We start from the raw sequence: 16231 nt of genomic DNA, 5'->3' as shown, positions 1-16231 counted from the left end.
TTTTATCATATCGAAAAACACACGTCAAAAGAAAATGAAAATAATACATTCGCGACACAGGACATATTTTTACATTGTACAAACGTCAAGTTCTTACGTTGAGTAAACGCGGGAATGTAAATTGTTGCCCTACGTGAAAACAGAAGAACGTGGGAGTTATGTCGAGAATATTTCGAAGAATGCAATTATTTCGCATTGTCTCACTATCTTCCACAAAATTTCGTATTATCCAAACGTCGACGACGCATCTATGCAAAAAAATGTAAATGCACCGACGCACAAAAGTTCACTTGGAGTACACGAAAGTCATTACTTGCAGGTTTTGAAGATTCTGTATTGAAATGGAGCAAAACTAATTGATTTTACTTAAAAAACATTTCCTCTCCACGCAGGGTGCATAGATCAAACATGTATCAGTTCGATTTCACTCACCGAAATAAAGAAAGAAATTTGATAAGTACCAACGACAAGACAGAGATTAACGAAATCGTGACTTTTGCTACATCGCGCCGTTTAGGAATATCCGAGCGCTACCTAATCGTGGAAATTGTCCGCGGTATCGAATTTTCGAAAATATACTCACGATCATACCTCGGTAGAGAATACTATCGTTTTCCTGGAGTTTTATACAATTTGCCGCGAAATATGCACGGGGCCCCGCGAAAGATAGGGTCTTCCCTGGGGAGGCGCGCGGGATCAGCTGTTCGGTGACAGTTTGCCAGCCGCGGTGGGAGACGGTGTGGTACAAGAAAGTCAACATGGCCGCTTGCTAAGCACAAATCGTACGTCGCAAACAAAGAAACGGCGCAGTTCACGGAAAAATTACGGCCGCGTTGTGTGGTTTTAGTTGATTTTCTGTGACTGATAGGCTTGGGAGTATATCGTAGGATGCTGGAGCTTGAGGTGGTACCCGAGAGGTCTCTCGGTTGTGAGCAGTGGGAATTTATTTTAGGCAAGTGACGAAACATTCGTAAATTCTCTCGGTATATTACGTAGAATTTTGCTGAAAACGATATTCCGCTTGAGGGTTAAAATTTTCACAACGCAATCGCGTCATGTTTTCATTGATTTTCAACAGTTGTCATCGCCCCAATCGCAACCCTCGTGACTTCTATAATTCATTATTACAGGTTTAGTTGTGGTAAACAATTATATTTTGACAATCATTGCACGTAAACAAACTCCTATCCGTGTGTACGTAAACATCAACTCCATTACATAATTCGAATGTTTATTTTCTGCTTTTTTTTTATTTTCATTTATACCTGTCTCACGCCAAATTTTCCAACATTGTTATAACAAAGGAGTATAGCCGTTTCAATATGCAGGGCTAGCTCATTTCTTCACGGGTTATTAAATACGAGCCGCGATTGTTTTCAAGGTTCTCGACACTTTTACTTTTATCCATCTTTTCACATACATACGCGTTAACGTGCTTCTAGTTGCAGCTAAACTACATAATTGTAATTACCGTACGAAAGTTATTGTTAATGTAAATAATTTCTACTCTCGTTTTTTTCTCATTCGTCTTCTTTCTTCAACAGGAATGCATTTCTCTCAATCTGTAGCAATAATACAATCACAAGTGGGCATTATAAGGGGAGTACAAGTTCTTTACAGTGATACTGTAAGTATTTCAAATCCACTATCACTATCAGTAAATAGTAATAATGGCAGAATGCCACAGTCACGGAGTGTAAACAGTGGGATGGGCTTTTGTAGTCTCCACTAGTGACATCTGTAGTCGAACTTCATACCTACAGATCCAAAACATTTGAGGGTGGGGATAACGCGTAAAATTTTATAAATACAAACAGAATACGTAACATATGCTATTTCGATTTGAAAACTATGCTAATCGAATATATAAAGTACGGTATCTCATATTATGCAGAATTTTGGCTTCTACGCAATAAGAGATTTGAAATCAAATTTTTGCTCTGCAAAGTTCACCTTCTGAAAAATGAAAAGGCGGAATTTATACTTCTGATATTATTTAGATTTTTTTTTCATATCTTCATTGCTGAATTAATTCTAGACGAATCAATTCGTGATTTACAAAACAAATAGCCAAATCTGCAGTAAATTGATTGTACTTGAAAAAATTTACTGCCAAAATTGTATTTTAACAGAACAGATATGAAAGAAGAAAATTGTAATAATTCAGCTGAGATTTCTGTAGTTAATATTCTGAGGTTTTAGATAACCATTATTTGTATAACTGCTATATTATAGAAATCGTCAGACGAATTTGAATTAAAATTTTGCATGAAAACGTTTATATTATTCCTATGAGTGGAATGATTGAATAAAAACAAAAATTTGTTTGTTCTCAATAAAAACTATTCAGTCCATGTACCAACTTTTGAATTAACGAAGCTTGAATCATTGTTTAAGAATCAGAGAGTCGATGTAAGATAAAGTGACGTTTCTTTTTTTCAGAATCCATTAGAAGTAGACTTAGTAATAAATTTACCACATGACGGGGTACGACTTATATTCGATCCAGTCGCGCAGAGGTTGAAAATTATAGAAATATATAATATGAAGCTAGTTAAACTTAAATATTGTGGTCTGCCTTTCAATTCACCAGAGGTACTTCCATCTATTGAACAAATAGAACATTCGTTTGGGGCTACTCATCCTGGCGTCTATGACAGTGACAAACAGGTACAATTGAGATTATGCAGTGTAAGATATTTTAGATTCATCAAATATAACATCTGATATTCAATTACTTATTTGTTTTATAACTGTACTTCTTCAAGAATAACTTGATTTGCTGCTTGTATGAACGATCAGATAATCTTTTTAACGCTTATCACTTGTTTATAATAATAGTAATAAACTTTTCCTGTTTCAGGTGTTCGTTCTGAATTTCAGAGGACTGTCGTTCTACTTCCCAATAGATTCTAAATTTCAACCAGGCTATGCACATGGCTTGGGATCCTTACGATTCTCTAACGGAGCTTCACCACTGGTGGCTAAAACTGCTATTTATGTTGGAAATAATGTTGCTACTGGAACTGCTGGCGGAGGAGAAGAACATAGTCCCAAAACATCTCCTCCACCTTTACCACTCGTTCGTATATCCATTTTCCTCTTAATTTATTCAAATTTCATTTGTAAATTGTAAGAATTTGCAAAGTAAATCGGTAATAATTGTCTAACTACAATTCTATAATTAGCTGATGTTCGGCAATAAAACTTTGCTTTAAGGGCGTAACGGTAAAAAAAATTGGGCACTTCCAAGATTACACTAACATCAGAGTTGAGTTACATCTACGGAATGGAATCTACATTACGGAAAATGGATTTTTTTATTTTGTTACTCATATCTACCACTGAATGTTGCACAACGATCAATAATAGAGTTATGTCACGTTTACAACCAGTGGATTTTAGAAGATAACAAATATTATCACGAAATAACGCATAACTTTTAAGAATAAGCTTATTTTTATTAGGTCTGCTACCATAACAACTTGTATTTGGACAAGGCAGAAGTAATTAGAGATAAAGTTCGTACCCGTGGTTTGAAATTGCATCTCTTCACGGAGGGAGGCTCAGCAACAAGGGTTCTATTGGAGCCTAAAAAACATCGTTTTACCAAAGAGGTAAGAATCGCAAGATACCTTTGTTTCAAAATTCGAATATTAAAATGTATAACATACTGCCAGCAGAAATCATTTCTCTTTTTTGTACGACCATCTACTAAATTAGAAGTCCCTTCAATTTCTACAATTTTATAAATTGTAACTGTGATCAAATGACTGCTGAACCTTTTCAAAGCATATGAAACCTTGATTATAATCATAAAACATATTGTTGATGCTACTTCCTTGAATTTCTCAATAAGTAAAGATAAATAACAAATGAACTACTTATATATGGATTTTGCAAATGTGACTTAAGGTATGGTTCGGGGATTCGTGTGAAGATGTGTTGAGTGCTCTTGGGGCGCCTTCTAGAGTATTTTTCAAAGCAGAGGACAAAATGAGAATCCACAGTCCCCATGCGCATAAGCGGGACAAAACCAGGCGTTCAGATTTCTTTTACAATTACTTTACCCTTGGACTGGTAAGACTTGATTCCATATAGTTATCGCATTGAACACTTTTTTCATTTCTATTGGTTTTAAAAGAAATACCGACATGCACTCTAATTAGAATTTTTCTTAAGATGGAATTCATGCCTTATTGGCGAAACAATGCAAATAATCCTTCTTTGCCTGAAAGATCATCTGAAATCCCACGAGACATCAATGTGTCAATTTATTTGATAATCTTATGTTAGCCAAATTCTTTAACTACACAACAATACCTGTATTGACAACTAGTTGATTTTTATGTTAAATATACTAACATAATATTATAATCCTACGTATTTTTGATCTATCGATTTTTTTCTTGCTCACAAACACTATATCAGAGTTTTACGTATTTTAAAATATCTCATTTTACTTTGAGAAAAAAGGTATCGCAAGAGATGTTACTTCACAAAGGCATCGTACTCAACCGTAACGATCCTCAAATCAATTATTTGGTGACGTTTTCTGAAAAGAGCTGTTTGTAATAAATTTTCATTTGTTAATCAGGACGTATTGTTCGATGCCAAGACGCAGTGGGTAAAAAAATTTGTACTGCACACAAATTATCCAGGGCATTATAATTTCAATATGTACCATCGTTGTGAATTCACTTTGAATCTACCACCGGAAACAATTGGCGCATCCGATTCTGGAAAACTCATTGACGTTTCTCCATCCCCAGTAACAGTGAGTCATGATTGTATTATAATCAAGCAAGCCTGATAAGATTTGCTACCGAAATGGATATACAACATGATATACATATTACTTGTGCGTTACAGATCACTGCCTACACTAAATGGGACAGAGTAAGCGAGCAGTTGAAGGCTAGTGCGCGACCCGTTGTATTAAATCGCGCATCTTCGACCAACACTACAAATCCATTTGGATGCACGTTTTGCTATGGCGTTCGCGATGTGATCGTAGAAGTAATGGCTAATCAACATATTGCCAGTGTTACGTTATATGAGACGGCGTGACCCATGTAAACAAAACTGCTTGTAAAACTCTTTGCCACTTCTCCTTTACGAGAGCAAGAAATATGATAAATTTAACAAAATAATGGTAATGATAATAATAACAACAACAACCAACAACAACAACAACAATAATAATAATAATAATAATGATGATAATAATAGTAATAGTAATAATAATAACAGCAACAACAACAATAATAATAATTCATTTAAGTCTACGTGAGTAAGTGATATTTTATGTGAAAAAATGATTAAAAAAAAAAAACAATAAGGGAAAGTGATAATCTCTAATTGAGAAGGGTTAATTTTGCAGATCTGTAATGCAGCGCAAAATATGACATGAAAAACAGCAGATGAGCAGAGTTCTCGACCTGAAGCCTTATTAATGAAAATGAGGAAACATTTCGAGTTTTTTGGGATCATTACCGTTTGAAATTACTCACTCTCCTAACATAAACATCACTCTGCTAATTTTTCACTTGCCTAAACTCAAAGTTGATATAGGACCATTCATTCATAGATTACGAACTCTATTTTATGTACTACGTAGAATAGATAGACTAATCTATAAGTGGATCTCCTAGCCTGATACAAAAATGTTATATACAATGGAAGTGAAAACATTGAAAAAGTAATATTATCGCATGCGTACATAAATATACATACACACAATTTACTGTGTAAATGTGTATATATGTTTAACGCTTCAGTAAATTTATATTAAATTCAAACTCAATAGACAGTGTTTCGGCCAATAGTCAGTGGAACTTTCCTCGGTGCTGTTAATGGCTGTTTTACGTTTACTCAAATAATTTTGTAACCCTGGAGGAGCTAGCTAGAAGCCAGGGCTTAAAAATACAATTCTCTGATCGTGGCTCCCGATTTCTATCTCCAATACGGTGACATTGTTTATCCATATCAATACTTACAATGCCTGGTATCGATTCTACATAATAGTTTTTAATCATAGTACAATACTTTCATATTAGGCTTAATGGCCATAATTATCAATATGAATTATAATACTTATGGTAGTGGATTACGTCATGTAAATCAAAACCCTGTGTCTCCCCGCACTCAGGCCTTTGCCCTCTTGTTCACCCCAAAAAAAGCATAAAAATATTAAGTAATAAAAATTTGCGTAGATAGTAATTATATAGTTAAAAGAATTTATGCAAATAATTATAAATGATAATTAATTGTAACGTGTAATGTTAATATTTAATTTTCATAACTCAATTTTTCTAACGTGTAGTTTAAGAAAAAGAGATGAAGATTAAAAAAATGATGAAAAAAATAATTGTAGCAATGCTAGAGTGCCGCAAGTGACGCAGCTTTGTGATGAAATTTAGTTTACACAGATTTAGTTAATAATTTCTAATTCCTAATCAATTATATGATTGAATAATTGTGAGATTTTTCAAAGAAAATAATTTCTCGTAGTCAAGTGAATATTATTACCAATCATCTTTTAAAATCATGTTCTCATTATCTAAGTACTACAGGTACTCTGACGTTGAAAAAAAAACCTTTTCCTTACGAATGGATACCAATATTTACTAAATATTTTTCTAGTACAACAAAAATCGTTATATAATTAAATTTGGGGAAAAAATCAGGAATAACAGATATTAACAGTTTCATCACAATATCACGCAAACATTTATAACTTATCACAACCCATTATATTGTTAGCTGTGTTTCGTTAGTGGTAGACATTTGCTTCGTTAGCTGAGGCAAAGTTAAAATAATTTGGAGGAAAGGAAAGAAAGTAAAACAATTTTCAGAGTACTGAAATTATTCGACTAACGTCGTTGACTCTACATAAATATAATTCTGAGAAAATTAATTGCAATTATTTTGAATTAAGTTGTGTCCAACATAACATGTTTTAAATACATATGAGTATGCTATACATATACCAATTGCATCCAATTGTGCAAGTAATACCTCTGTAACTCTATCGTATACTTTCATGTGTAATTTGGGCATATATATTATATATACGATCTTTCCACATTTCACCAATAGCTGCCTCAAACTTTGTATAAATTATAGACCCGAATTTTGTCCAAGAATAATCAGACCGATCCAGCGCCAACGTCAACATTGACATAAAATTATTTTAAATGCGTACATTTATATTAACGTTTAACATTATGATTAAAGCGTTAAGAATTTTTTTTTTCTCGATTTTATAAATATCTTAATTTACGGTTCTTTGTTGTTTCCGTTCGGTTATACAATTTTATGGTTTTGTATGATAAATCTATTACATTTCTGTACGTATTTTTCGTATGTATTGTGATCGAAAGAAAAAAATGTCAGTTAGAACGTCTAAAAAAACGGAAGCAAACAAAGACATATCAAAATATTTGTGCGAGGAATACGCAATTAATTTTTATATTTTAGAATTATTTATTTTATCCAAAATATCTTGTTTTAGCTACGCCGATAGAGCTTACGAATTGTGTTTTCAGAATTTCAATGTTTTGCTTGGATTACCCGCCATAATTTGTTCATGAAAATAATTCCTTCACCTCTGTCATCAGAATGACAATAATTTACAATTTTAGAAGGTTTTAAATCGACACCAATTTCGTTATATGTTTATTAAATAGATAAATAATTCGTGTGGCGTTGTTATCGTCTTACTTTATTGATATCACAGATCAAAGTCTTGCTATTCATACCTGTTGTGTAACAGTCATGGAATTCTTTTTATTTGAAACCTTGCGCAACAACTGAAAACAAGGCTCTGCTGTTATTTCTTTTTTCGATTTTTTGTTGTTATTTTTCAAGTAGAAAATTAAAATAACGTACTAATAAATAAAACCGATTATTAATTTTGTTAATTAATGTTGTTAGAACACATACGCATTGCATACGTCTTTTGTATGTTCACCTGATGAATAAAGGATCTCAAAAATCTATCGTAAAATATTTAATACACTCTTATCTTCAATTGGTGCTACATTATTCTAATTATTATCATCAATACTGAAAGAATCACGCCTGTTGATGTTTCAAAACTTGAAACAAAATCGATATCTTTTTTCATTATTATAAATTTAGTAAAAATGTGCAAAATCCGCGTCGCTACATTTTTCATAATTTCACCACGCAAATAAAATTACAGGAAAATATGAGTTACCTTTATTATTTTCGATGAAGAATAGTAATCAATTTATCGAAATAAAACAAGTCTGCAATAAAATATTGATTTGAATACGTAGATAAGGTATACGTTGAAATAAAGTTATATTGTACAATTCAGATTTTTTTTACATCGTGAATATACACACAGTTATAATTATGAGTATCACGTTGAAAAGAATGGTACGGGAAACTGGGCGAAGGTATTTAAATTCGAAATCATAAATATATCATTTATTTATATAAGTTCATAATTTATTATCTTGTAATATTAATAATATTAGGAATAATAGAAACAATAATAATAATAACAACAATGATAATAGCAGTAGGTACACGGCAACCATCTTAAAACTTATGAATAACAGTGCCGTACCGTTATTATCTAAGAATTAAGATACTAATAAACATATCAATAATAGTGATAAAAATAAAATTAACGATAATCAAAAGCAGTCTACGAATGTGCTACCAAAGCAATGATATACATATATTATACGATTTCATATAAATTAAGATAAAGATATAGTCAGATTTTTTGCTTTCTGGGACAGTGCTGCAGATTATACAGACTCGAATGTACAGTGTACTGTTTATATCTATATTACAAAGCTATAGCAATGGTGTATTATATATATTATTTATGCTTCATTGCGTGTATGTTCACATACACTCGTAGGTATTTTGCCAAAACATATTGAAATATTTCTTTTCCCTTTTTCAACCTTTTATCCCACCCGTTTATACGATATTTTTTTTTAAAGATATTATGCAAGAGATCGTTTATATTGGCTGCTGTTTCAGCCTTGAGGAACATAAGAATTTATTGGTGCATTATAAGTTCTTTTTAATCATGTTTAAGTCTATCTCAATAATCTTATATAAGAAATATTATGTTCACTTTTTTTTTAACTTATGTCGTAAATTTTTATTTACAAAGAGTGGTGCCCTTCCTTCCGTTGAAAAAAAAATTTAGAATGTCGAGATTATAGCTCATATACGTACGTATACTTTAAAAAGGATAAAAATATTTTCGAAAAAAAAAAAAAATTCGAACAAATACGTTTATCACACCTTTATAGCAATGAATATTATGTATTTCTTGAAGCAAATGTGTTAAACGGTGAAATCACAAAAAATAATTAATTTCACAACGCGTCAACATTTTTAATTTCAGATGCCTGAATCAACCGCTGTTCACACACATTGTACCTCGGTACGTAACACGAGTTTATCAACTCATCATTATGCACGCACTATCGACGCTCAGCAGCGATTCTTTGGGTGCTTCAAAGAGGTAGCTTATCATGAGACGAGGCAACAATATTGCAAGCGTGTAATATTATCACACCACCGTACTACAAAATACTATTTTCGATATAATCAAACTCCTCAATACACGAATAAAAGCTGATATAGAATTTTGGGTCTCGCATTCTGTTATATATTAGGCCCATTCTTGATTAATAATTTTACAACTTCTCAAGTTTATGTATCGATTGCGATTACGATAATTGACAAAAGGGATTACTATTATCACTATTATTAGTATTACCATTTAATTGTTATTTTGGTTGTTCTTGTTGTTTTTGTTGCTGCAATTATTCCTATGATTGTATATTATAGTATCTTTACATAATTATCATAATAGGTAATAACTGTATTATTACGATTCTAAGGAGGAAATTGAAACACCTCCAGGTAAATAGTAAAATTCATAGATCAAATAGCCTGTGCTATTTGGATCATCCGTTAAGTGAATAGATAATATTTGTATAATAGAAAAAGTGCTGAAACAGCTACACACAGATTGATAAACACGCGAATATATAATTTCGACTTTCGGTTCGATACAATAATTAACAAATCCGAATATTTACAAATGGTTTAACGTATGGCATAAGACGATATACAGAAATACGCAAACAAATTAAAACAATCAAAACAAATGACAAATCGATGTGGAGACATATTATTTATTCTCACGAATTCAGAGTGAATCTGTTGTTTTTGATGAATATTAATTTTTTGCTCTTCGATTTCCAAATGAAGCCAACTGCCCACGTGCAAAAGTAATGTACGATTATTCATTACTCGCGATCCTTTGAAATTACCAATAAATAATACCTGTATGTTAATATCAATAACGATGGAGCTGCGACGAAGATTGAACGCGAAAAAAAATGTGCTCAGGTGTGTATTGATCTAAATAAACGATATTTAAATAGCAAAATTGGCCATATATGTAGATACGAGCAGCAATCTTGAACATTATGCGGTTATTTTGGATCCTTTGTTGCCACAATATAACAAAGGGTGGTCCGGATCTTTTACAAAGCGAATAAACGTAGTAACTTTGCCGTTCGGAAGCCAGAAAAAAGGGTCAACAGAAAAAGGACAAGAATGACGATAAGATTTTCAGGCCTTTTCGGGTTTTTTTCGAGTAAATTTATTAACAGAGATTTACGTACACGATTAATAATACTCATTTCACTTTGCTTTCCATTAACGTGCGTTACTTAAACTTCTAATAATAACAAATCTACGACCCCGAGTGAAATTTTCCTCCAGGTGAAATATAATTTGTATTGAAAGACATACATACATCATGACACGCGTTATAAAACATAGCAAAACGGGCTTTCATCGCGGCTTTGTATGTAAATCCACGCCAGAAAATTTACCCGAGACGCGACGAGGTCCCGAAATCTCGATGTTGCCTCGTCCTCTTTTTAACTTCATCGTTCAGCATCTTAACGGCCACACATTCATACTACGCGTAAGCTCTGTATTCGTAAGATCGTGGTCAACGCGATACCGTCTACCTTTGTGCCACATTATCGTTGAAATTGATCGCAACGTTGCCTTAAATCTAGTAGTACAACATTTTTATGAATTAAAATATTCTTTACTCTCGTTTAAAAATTAATTTAATTTAATACTTTCAGGCGTATGATTGATCGAGCGATATAGCAATTTTATTCCCCTTTTCAACCCAATTTCTCAAACGCCCCCGGAGTTCCTCCAGACTTTTGGATTTCGCTTTGTTTATCCTTTTGTATTTAACGTCCTTCGGCTTCGTCACGGATCTGTGATTGCTCATTACCCTGTTATACGTCACCTGAAAGACAAACAGAAACAACCGCGTTGAAGTTAAAAGGGTAAAACGTACTCAAAACAAGTGGAGGAATATCGCCTATACGAACCTCTTAGTAGAACCTCATACCTCTATCACTTTTATTGTACATGTTATTGCCACGCTGACACATTCATCTCTCTCTCGAAAACATACCACAAAAAGACAAAGATGAAAACAAATGTTTCATTCTAGCTTTACAAACTTATATCTTGTACTCGCCATGTTGGCAATTTTATTTGCCATAAGAGGCTCAAGTGATTAATCTCCAATACTCTTCTCAGTTTGTGTTCCTGTTCACGCTTTCAACTGTAATTCCAACCTTTTTTATCGGATTAGATAACTTTTGTCAACTTTTCCATTCAGTAGCCTGAATCAATCAACAAGCAACCTGTAATTTCCTTGTCTATATGTGTTTTTTTTTTTTTTTTTTTTTTGAAGTGTTACTGGAAAAACTTCGAAATACCGAGCAACTCCTATACCTGTAAAACATTTCTTGTCCATCTCTGAAAACTTGAACTTGACAGAAAAATGAAAATGACGAGAAAACGTTTGGCATACGGCTGAGATAAAAACAAAAGTGAAGTATTAATCTTGCGATGGCGATACCTGAGCCTGTTGACTCTCTTCTCGGGGTCTTTCACTGGGTGGCGAATCGGCCTCCTGAGCCAGCCTCTCGAAACTGCCGTACAGGTCCTGCAGACGTCCTTTGCCGCCTCCAAGGCTCTTTGACCTCCGATCCTCGTACTCGGAGTTTTCCGTCGACTCGGACGGATCCTGATTATTCTCACTATCGCCGTCCTCCTCCACGGAGTAGACCGTTTCAAGGATTTCCGGTCTGCGTAGGTAGCCGTTACAACGACGTAAAGAGGCGTACTTATTCGATGGTTCCACCGCGTCGGAGACCGACCTGATCACCGTGACGTCCGTGATGTTTGATCGAAACCTGAAGGAAAGAAAAAGCGGTGGTAACAGCCCAAGGAGCTTCTTTCTCTGTTTATTCGATCACGAAAACAAATTCTTTCAATTCCACGAGTTTCGGCCAGTACAGCAGTCAATTTATTTCTTGGTTTTCTTCATCGCTAATTTGTATCATTACACATAACATACATAAATCAGCAAATCATCTCACATTTCTTTTCAATTTATGAATTTTTTTTTTTACAGAAGCCATTTTATTTAGCATCCTGTGTAGTTGGAAGTCAAGTGCCTGATTTTTATTCTTCTCGGTATAAAGACGAAATGAAATCAGAAATAACGAAATCTAAATTCTACCTTCCGCACATGTAGTAGGTATACCAACCAAGCAAAGGATGATTTAGAGGTTCATATCGTAATCCATTGGACCGTTTACACGTATCGTATTGTGTACCTAACGACTAGTGCCTAATCATAAAACGTGATGTCAACGATGGTCACGTTTCCCCGACTTTCTTCTACCTACGCATTAATAGTATACAACGACGTGACGGGCTTTCGATTGTTCGACAAATTAGTAAAAACGAAACGAAGAGACAGAGTGAAAAAATGAAATCATCTCCGCAGGTATGAAAAAAAGCTTTACAGATGCGTAAATGAATCTGACCTCGGGGGAGCAGGATCATCGGCAGTTTCCTCGAGAACAACGGCGCTGTCGCTGTCACCGAGGCTGTCAAGTCTGTCAAGGGCATCGCAAGGCGGGGAATCCCTGGTGCCGGTACTTTTGTCAGCGAGTCTGCTCTGCAGTTCCGTGATGACTTGTTGCTGTCTCAAAATGATGGCCTCCCTCTGGGCAAGACTAGCTTCGATCTCCTTCTGCTTCCTCGATAATTTCGACTCGAACAACAGCAGCTGAGAGGACAACGCGAACAGTTGTTCGGCTTTCTCGACCGTCAGCCTGGCTACCAGATCCTCCTGCAAGTTCGTTAAAAGTTCATTCACGCGCAACGCTGCAGGTGCATCTCGCCCAAAGTATTATAGGTGTGCCGGGTTCACGTTATACACGCGTGGCGAACATGGACACGGGTCGATACGCGCATTTTATACCTATATTATATATATATATATATATATATATATATATATATGATACATATCCATACGCAGGTTAAACGAGTGGAACGGCGCTACAACGCCAACGCAATTAGAGGCTCTCTAAAACCGATTCGCCGTGAATGCAAGCGTGTATGCCGATACTTACATCGATACACAACAGGTTCAAATTTCAGATTTACGATAGACGTAAAGACAGCGGCTGTCCAAGACTTTATACTTAGATTTCCTTCTATTCTTGCAGGCCTTATTTTCCTTTTTTTCGATTAATTTATTATACCTACTACCATGCCTTGTACGCACCTTCGCCGACACTGGCGCAAGAATAATAACAAGCGCAAGAAGCAGGAAAGTATTAATTCTTTCGATCGGACAAGCCTCGCTTGTCGTTGGTCTGTTATTACCAATCGATAACGATTTGTTATTTCTTTATTTTTTTCTTCTATCAAAAATTCTTCACGCTTTAGAATTTATATGTTTGACATTTACAGCATCGAAGGAATTTGTTACGGTCTCCATTCGTATATACGATACTTCTTATTGCGTGTAATTAGAAAGGCAGACTAAAACCATATATATTAATTTTATTACAGACTTGGTTAATTCTGTCAAATTTTAAATCCTACGTAAAGCTATTACAGAATATTAGAATATACACGACTTTTAAACTGCAACTTTCTATACAATTTGAATCAGTGAAAATCAAATCAGGTGCATTGCTTGCAATCAATAACCCCCGATAAAACTGTTTAATATTAAAGGCCTGAAGTCAAAGCATATATCCGAGCTGAGCACAAGAATTAATCGACGCTTATAAATATGCGATAGTCATTTGATCGCGGTCATTTTGACGCATGTATAGCTACACTGTGTACGGTTCGGTATGTGTAGCCTCCGTATGCAAACAATTCGGCTTTCCCAGATGACCATTTACGAGGCACAATGGCCTCCGTGTTCATAATCGCCTCCTTTATGGGTGAACCGAGACGCGCGGAGATGGTTAGTCGTGCAAAACAAGGCGCGGGCAACCGGACACGACATCCTGCAGAATCTGATTCATTCGAATTTAATCAATAAATCAATGATCGCATTATACAGCCACCGCGAGTATGCTATATAAGAAATTTCCTTGCTTTCGGGCTACCGAAGAGTCGTGTGCGCAACCTGAATTCCCTTCGACAATAATTGGACGTGTCCACTCGTACCTCGACTACGGATGCAAATTTTGGTGTACAATTTCTGTTCCTAGGTCGCGAAAATTTCTCATCATTTACTACTGCTTAAGGTTGACGAGCGACCGTTGGCAGAGATGATTCGTTCCTTAATCTATAAGTCTATAACGCAGCCCAATCTAAACAGCACCGCGTTCCCGAAGGTACGACACGCACTCTAGTACCTTACGTGCTGTTCCAGTGTCGCCGAAACGAGCGTCTCTTACACTGCACTTAAATATATTAGACGATCTTCCCTATACCTGTAATTTAAGAGCCCTTCGCCAGTCCAACATCTGGTGCGCCTGCGCCCGCTGTCTCGCCAAGAGAGCCTTGATAACCGATTTAGCTTCGTCCAGGGAAGTGACCTCCGCCGCGGCGGATACCTTGCAGATCACTTCGCGTTTCGAACTGCTCACGAAACCCTCGGTAAGCGTTTCCAGAGGAGGACCACTGTCCATCGACGTTTCGTCAAAGCTGAAAGTCAAAGAATCGAGTTGGCAAAAATTGCAATCGAAAATCTTCAATTCCATTCTCACGTTTTATGACTTGAATGGCGTTTGAAAATTGCGTTACGGAAATTCGATACCGCGGACCGTTGTCCAACATTTTTATTATTATAGAAAATTGAAACCTCCTTTCAAGTTTTTCTTTATCTTAGAATTTTAGAACTACAAAACACATTTTAATATATTTTGCGAAAAAGAAACGATATACGTTGGAATTTCGTTACGAAGATTATAACTTTGCCCGATAACCCGTAAACAGTTTGTCGTACCTCGGATGGGTCGTTGTCATTGGGTAGAATAGAATGCTAAATTGATATCACGTGCTAAAAAAAAAAAGAGAAAACATCGGAAAAACTGCCGGGTCATTGTACGCGCTCGAAGGCTCTTGTATAATGAATGTGGTGGGTTTTCCTGCAGGGGACGACATTGACTTGATTGATAACATTGGAGGGTGCTGATCACTTCAATTCTCGCTCCCTTCCCCATCTTTGCTTCAATTTTATTCGCGATGTTTAATCGACGTACACAGCAATGGTATACAACCGAGGTAAGATGTACCAGCTGTACAATGCTACTTATAATAGAACACGTGGAAGGTATTCTTTTACCTTATGCAAAAGAAAATACAGAGTGTCTGTCAATTGAGGTTGAATTCAATATACGAAATGTAATCGATGCTTCAAGGATTTACAACTCTGGATAGGTAGATGATTGTACGTTCGTACATGATATACCTTTCGTGTCGTAATTGGTGTATATAATACACCCAATATATTAAATATCCTACAGCTATCGGGAGGTTTCCTAGACGCGTATATGTACAATGTCTAGTCTGAGAAATGAACACGAACAATAATGACTGTCTGCTAACACAGCGGCGAGTTCTCTTGCAGTTGTCGTTCTGGAAAGCTCTTTATACCGTTTCAAATTCGGTTCAGAACTGGCAGGGATATTACATTTAATTAATTTACCAAACTTTCCCTCACACCAGTCTCCTCGTTGCTGAAACTAAAGCATTCCCGAAACGTAGATATCAGTATCCGCCTAACGTTGCTCTGTCGCAGCCCCCCCATATTACTGTCATCGACCCAACGAGCCAACCCCTTGATTATATTCAG

At 35.4% G+C, this 16231-nt stretch overlaps 2 protein-coding genes across 8 annotated transcripts in view; one reads left to right on the top strand and one right to left on the bottom strand.

The window, feature by feature from the left end:
- The first annotated feature begins 737 nt into the window (after positions 1-737).
- Positions 738-5378, top strand: LOC124215217 (PHAF1 protein CG7083). Of its 3 annotated transcripts, none has more exons than XM_046618323.2 (8): positions 738-952; positions 1545-1627; positions 2443-2691; positions 2864-3082; positions 3468-3617; positions 3916-4080; positions 4598-4777; positions 4873-5378. In XM_046618323.2, exons 1-8 carry the CDS (start codon positions 889-891, stop codon positions 5068-5070), a joined length of 1308 nt encoding a protein of 435 aa, XP_046474279.1. In that variant the 5' UTR covers positions 738-888; the 3' UTR covers positions 5071-5378. The 3 variants fall into 3 exon arrangements, with proteins under 3 accessions (XP_046474279.1, XP_068990235.1, XP_046474281.1); XM_046618325.2 differs by having other exon boundaries at positions 740-952; positions 2443-2670; XM_069134134.1 differs by lacking the exon at positions 2443-2691 and having other exon boundaries at positions 739-952.
- A 3022-nt stretch (positions 5379-8400) lies between these two features.
- Positions 8401-16231, bottom strand: part of LOC124215218 (uncharacterized) — a 78979-nt gene continuing 71148 nt past the window's right edge. For 2 of the 5 annotated variants that reach the window (XM_046618330.2, XM_046618329.2), the window contains exons 2-5: positions 14868-15081; positions 12948-13255; positions 11972-12308; positions 8402-11347 (exon numbers count right to left, since the gene is read on the bottom strand). In XM_046618330.2, coding sequence (XP_046474286.1) covers positions 11171-11347; positions 11972-12308; positions 12948-13255; positions 14868-15081 — 1036 coding nt within the window. In that variant the 3' untranslated portion in view covers positions 8402-11170. Of the gene's footprint in view, positions 11348-11971; positions 12309-12947; positions 13256-14867; positions 15082-16231 lie in introns of all 5 variants that reach the window. The other 3 variants (XM_046618326.2, XM_046618331.2, XM_046618327.2) reach the window with 3 other exon arrangements.

Source organism: Neodiprion pinetum, chromosome 3, assembly GCF_021155775.2.
Source record: "Neodiprion pinetum isolate iyNeoPine1 chromosome 3, iyNeoPine1.2, whole genome shotgun sequence".
Taxonomy (NCBI): Eukaryota; Metazoa; Arthropoda; class Insecta; order Hymenoptera; family Diprionidae; genus Neodiprion; species Neodiprion pinetum.
Note: the sequence above shows the minus strand (reverse complement) of the source record. Positions and strands in the feature narration are given on the sequence as shown.

Excerpts from the sequence above, each read along its gene's own strand:
- LOC124215217 (XM_046618323.2), top strand. The coding sequence starts at position 889 with ATGCTGGAGCTTGAGGTGGTACCCGAGAGGTCTCTCGGTTGTGAGCAG. Across the intron at positions 953-1,544 it reads GCAGTGGGAATTTATTTTAG|GAATGCATTTCTCTCAATCT; the intron begins GCAAGTGACGAA and ends TTTCTTCAACAG. Across the intron at positions 1,628-2,442 it reads AAGTTCTTTACAGTGATACT|AATCCATTAGAAGTAGACTT; the intron begins GTAAGTATTTCA and ends TCTTTTTTTCAG.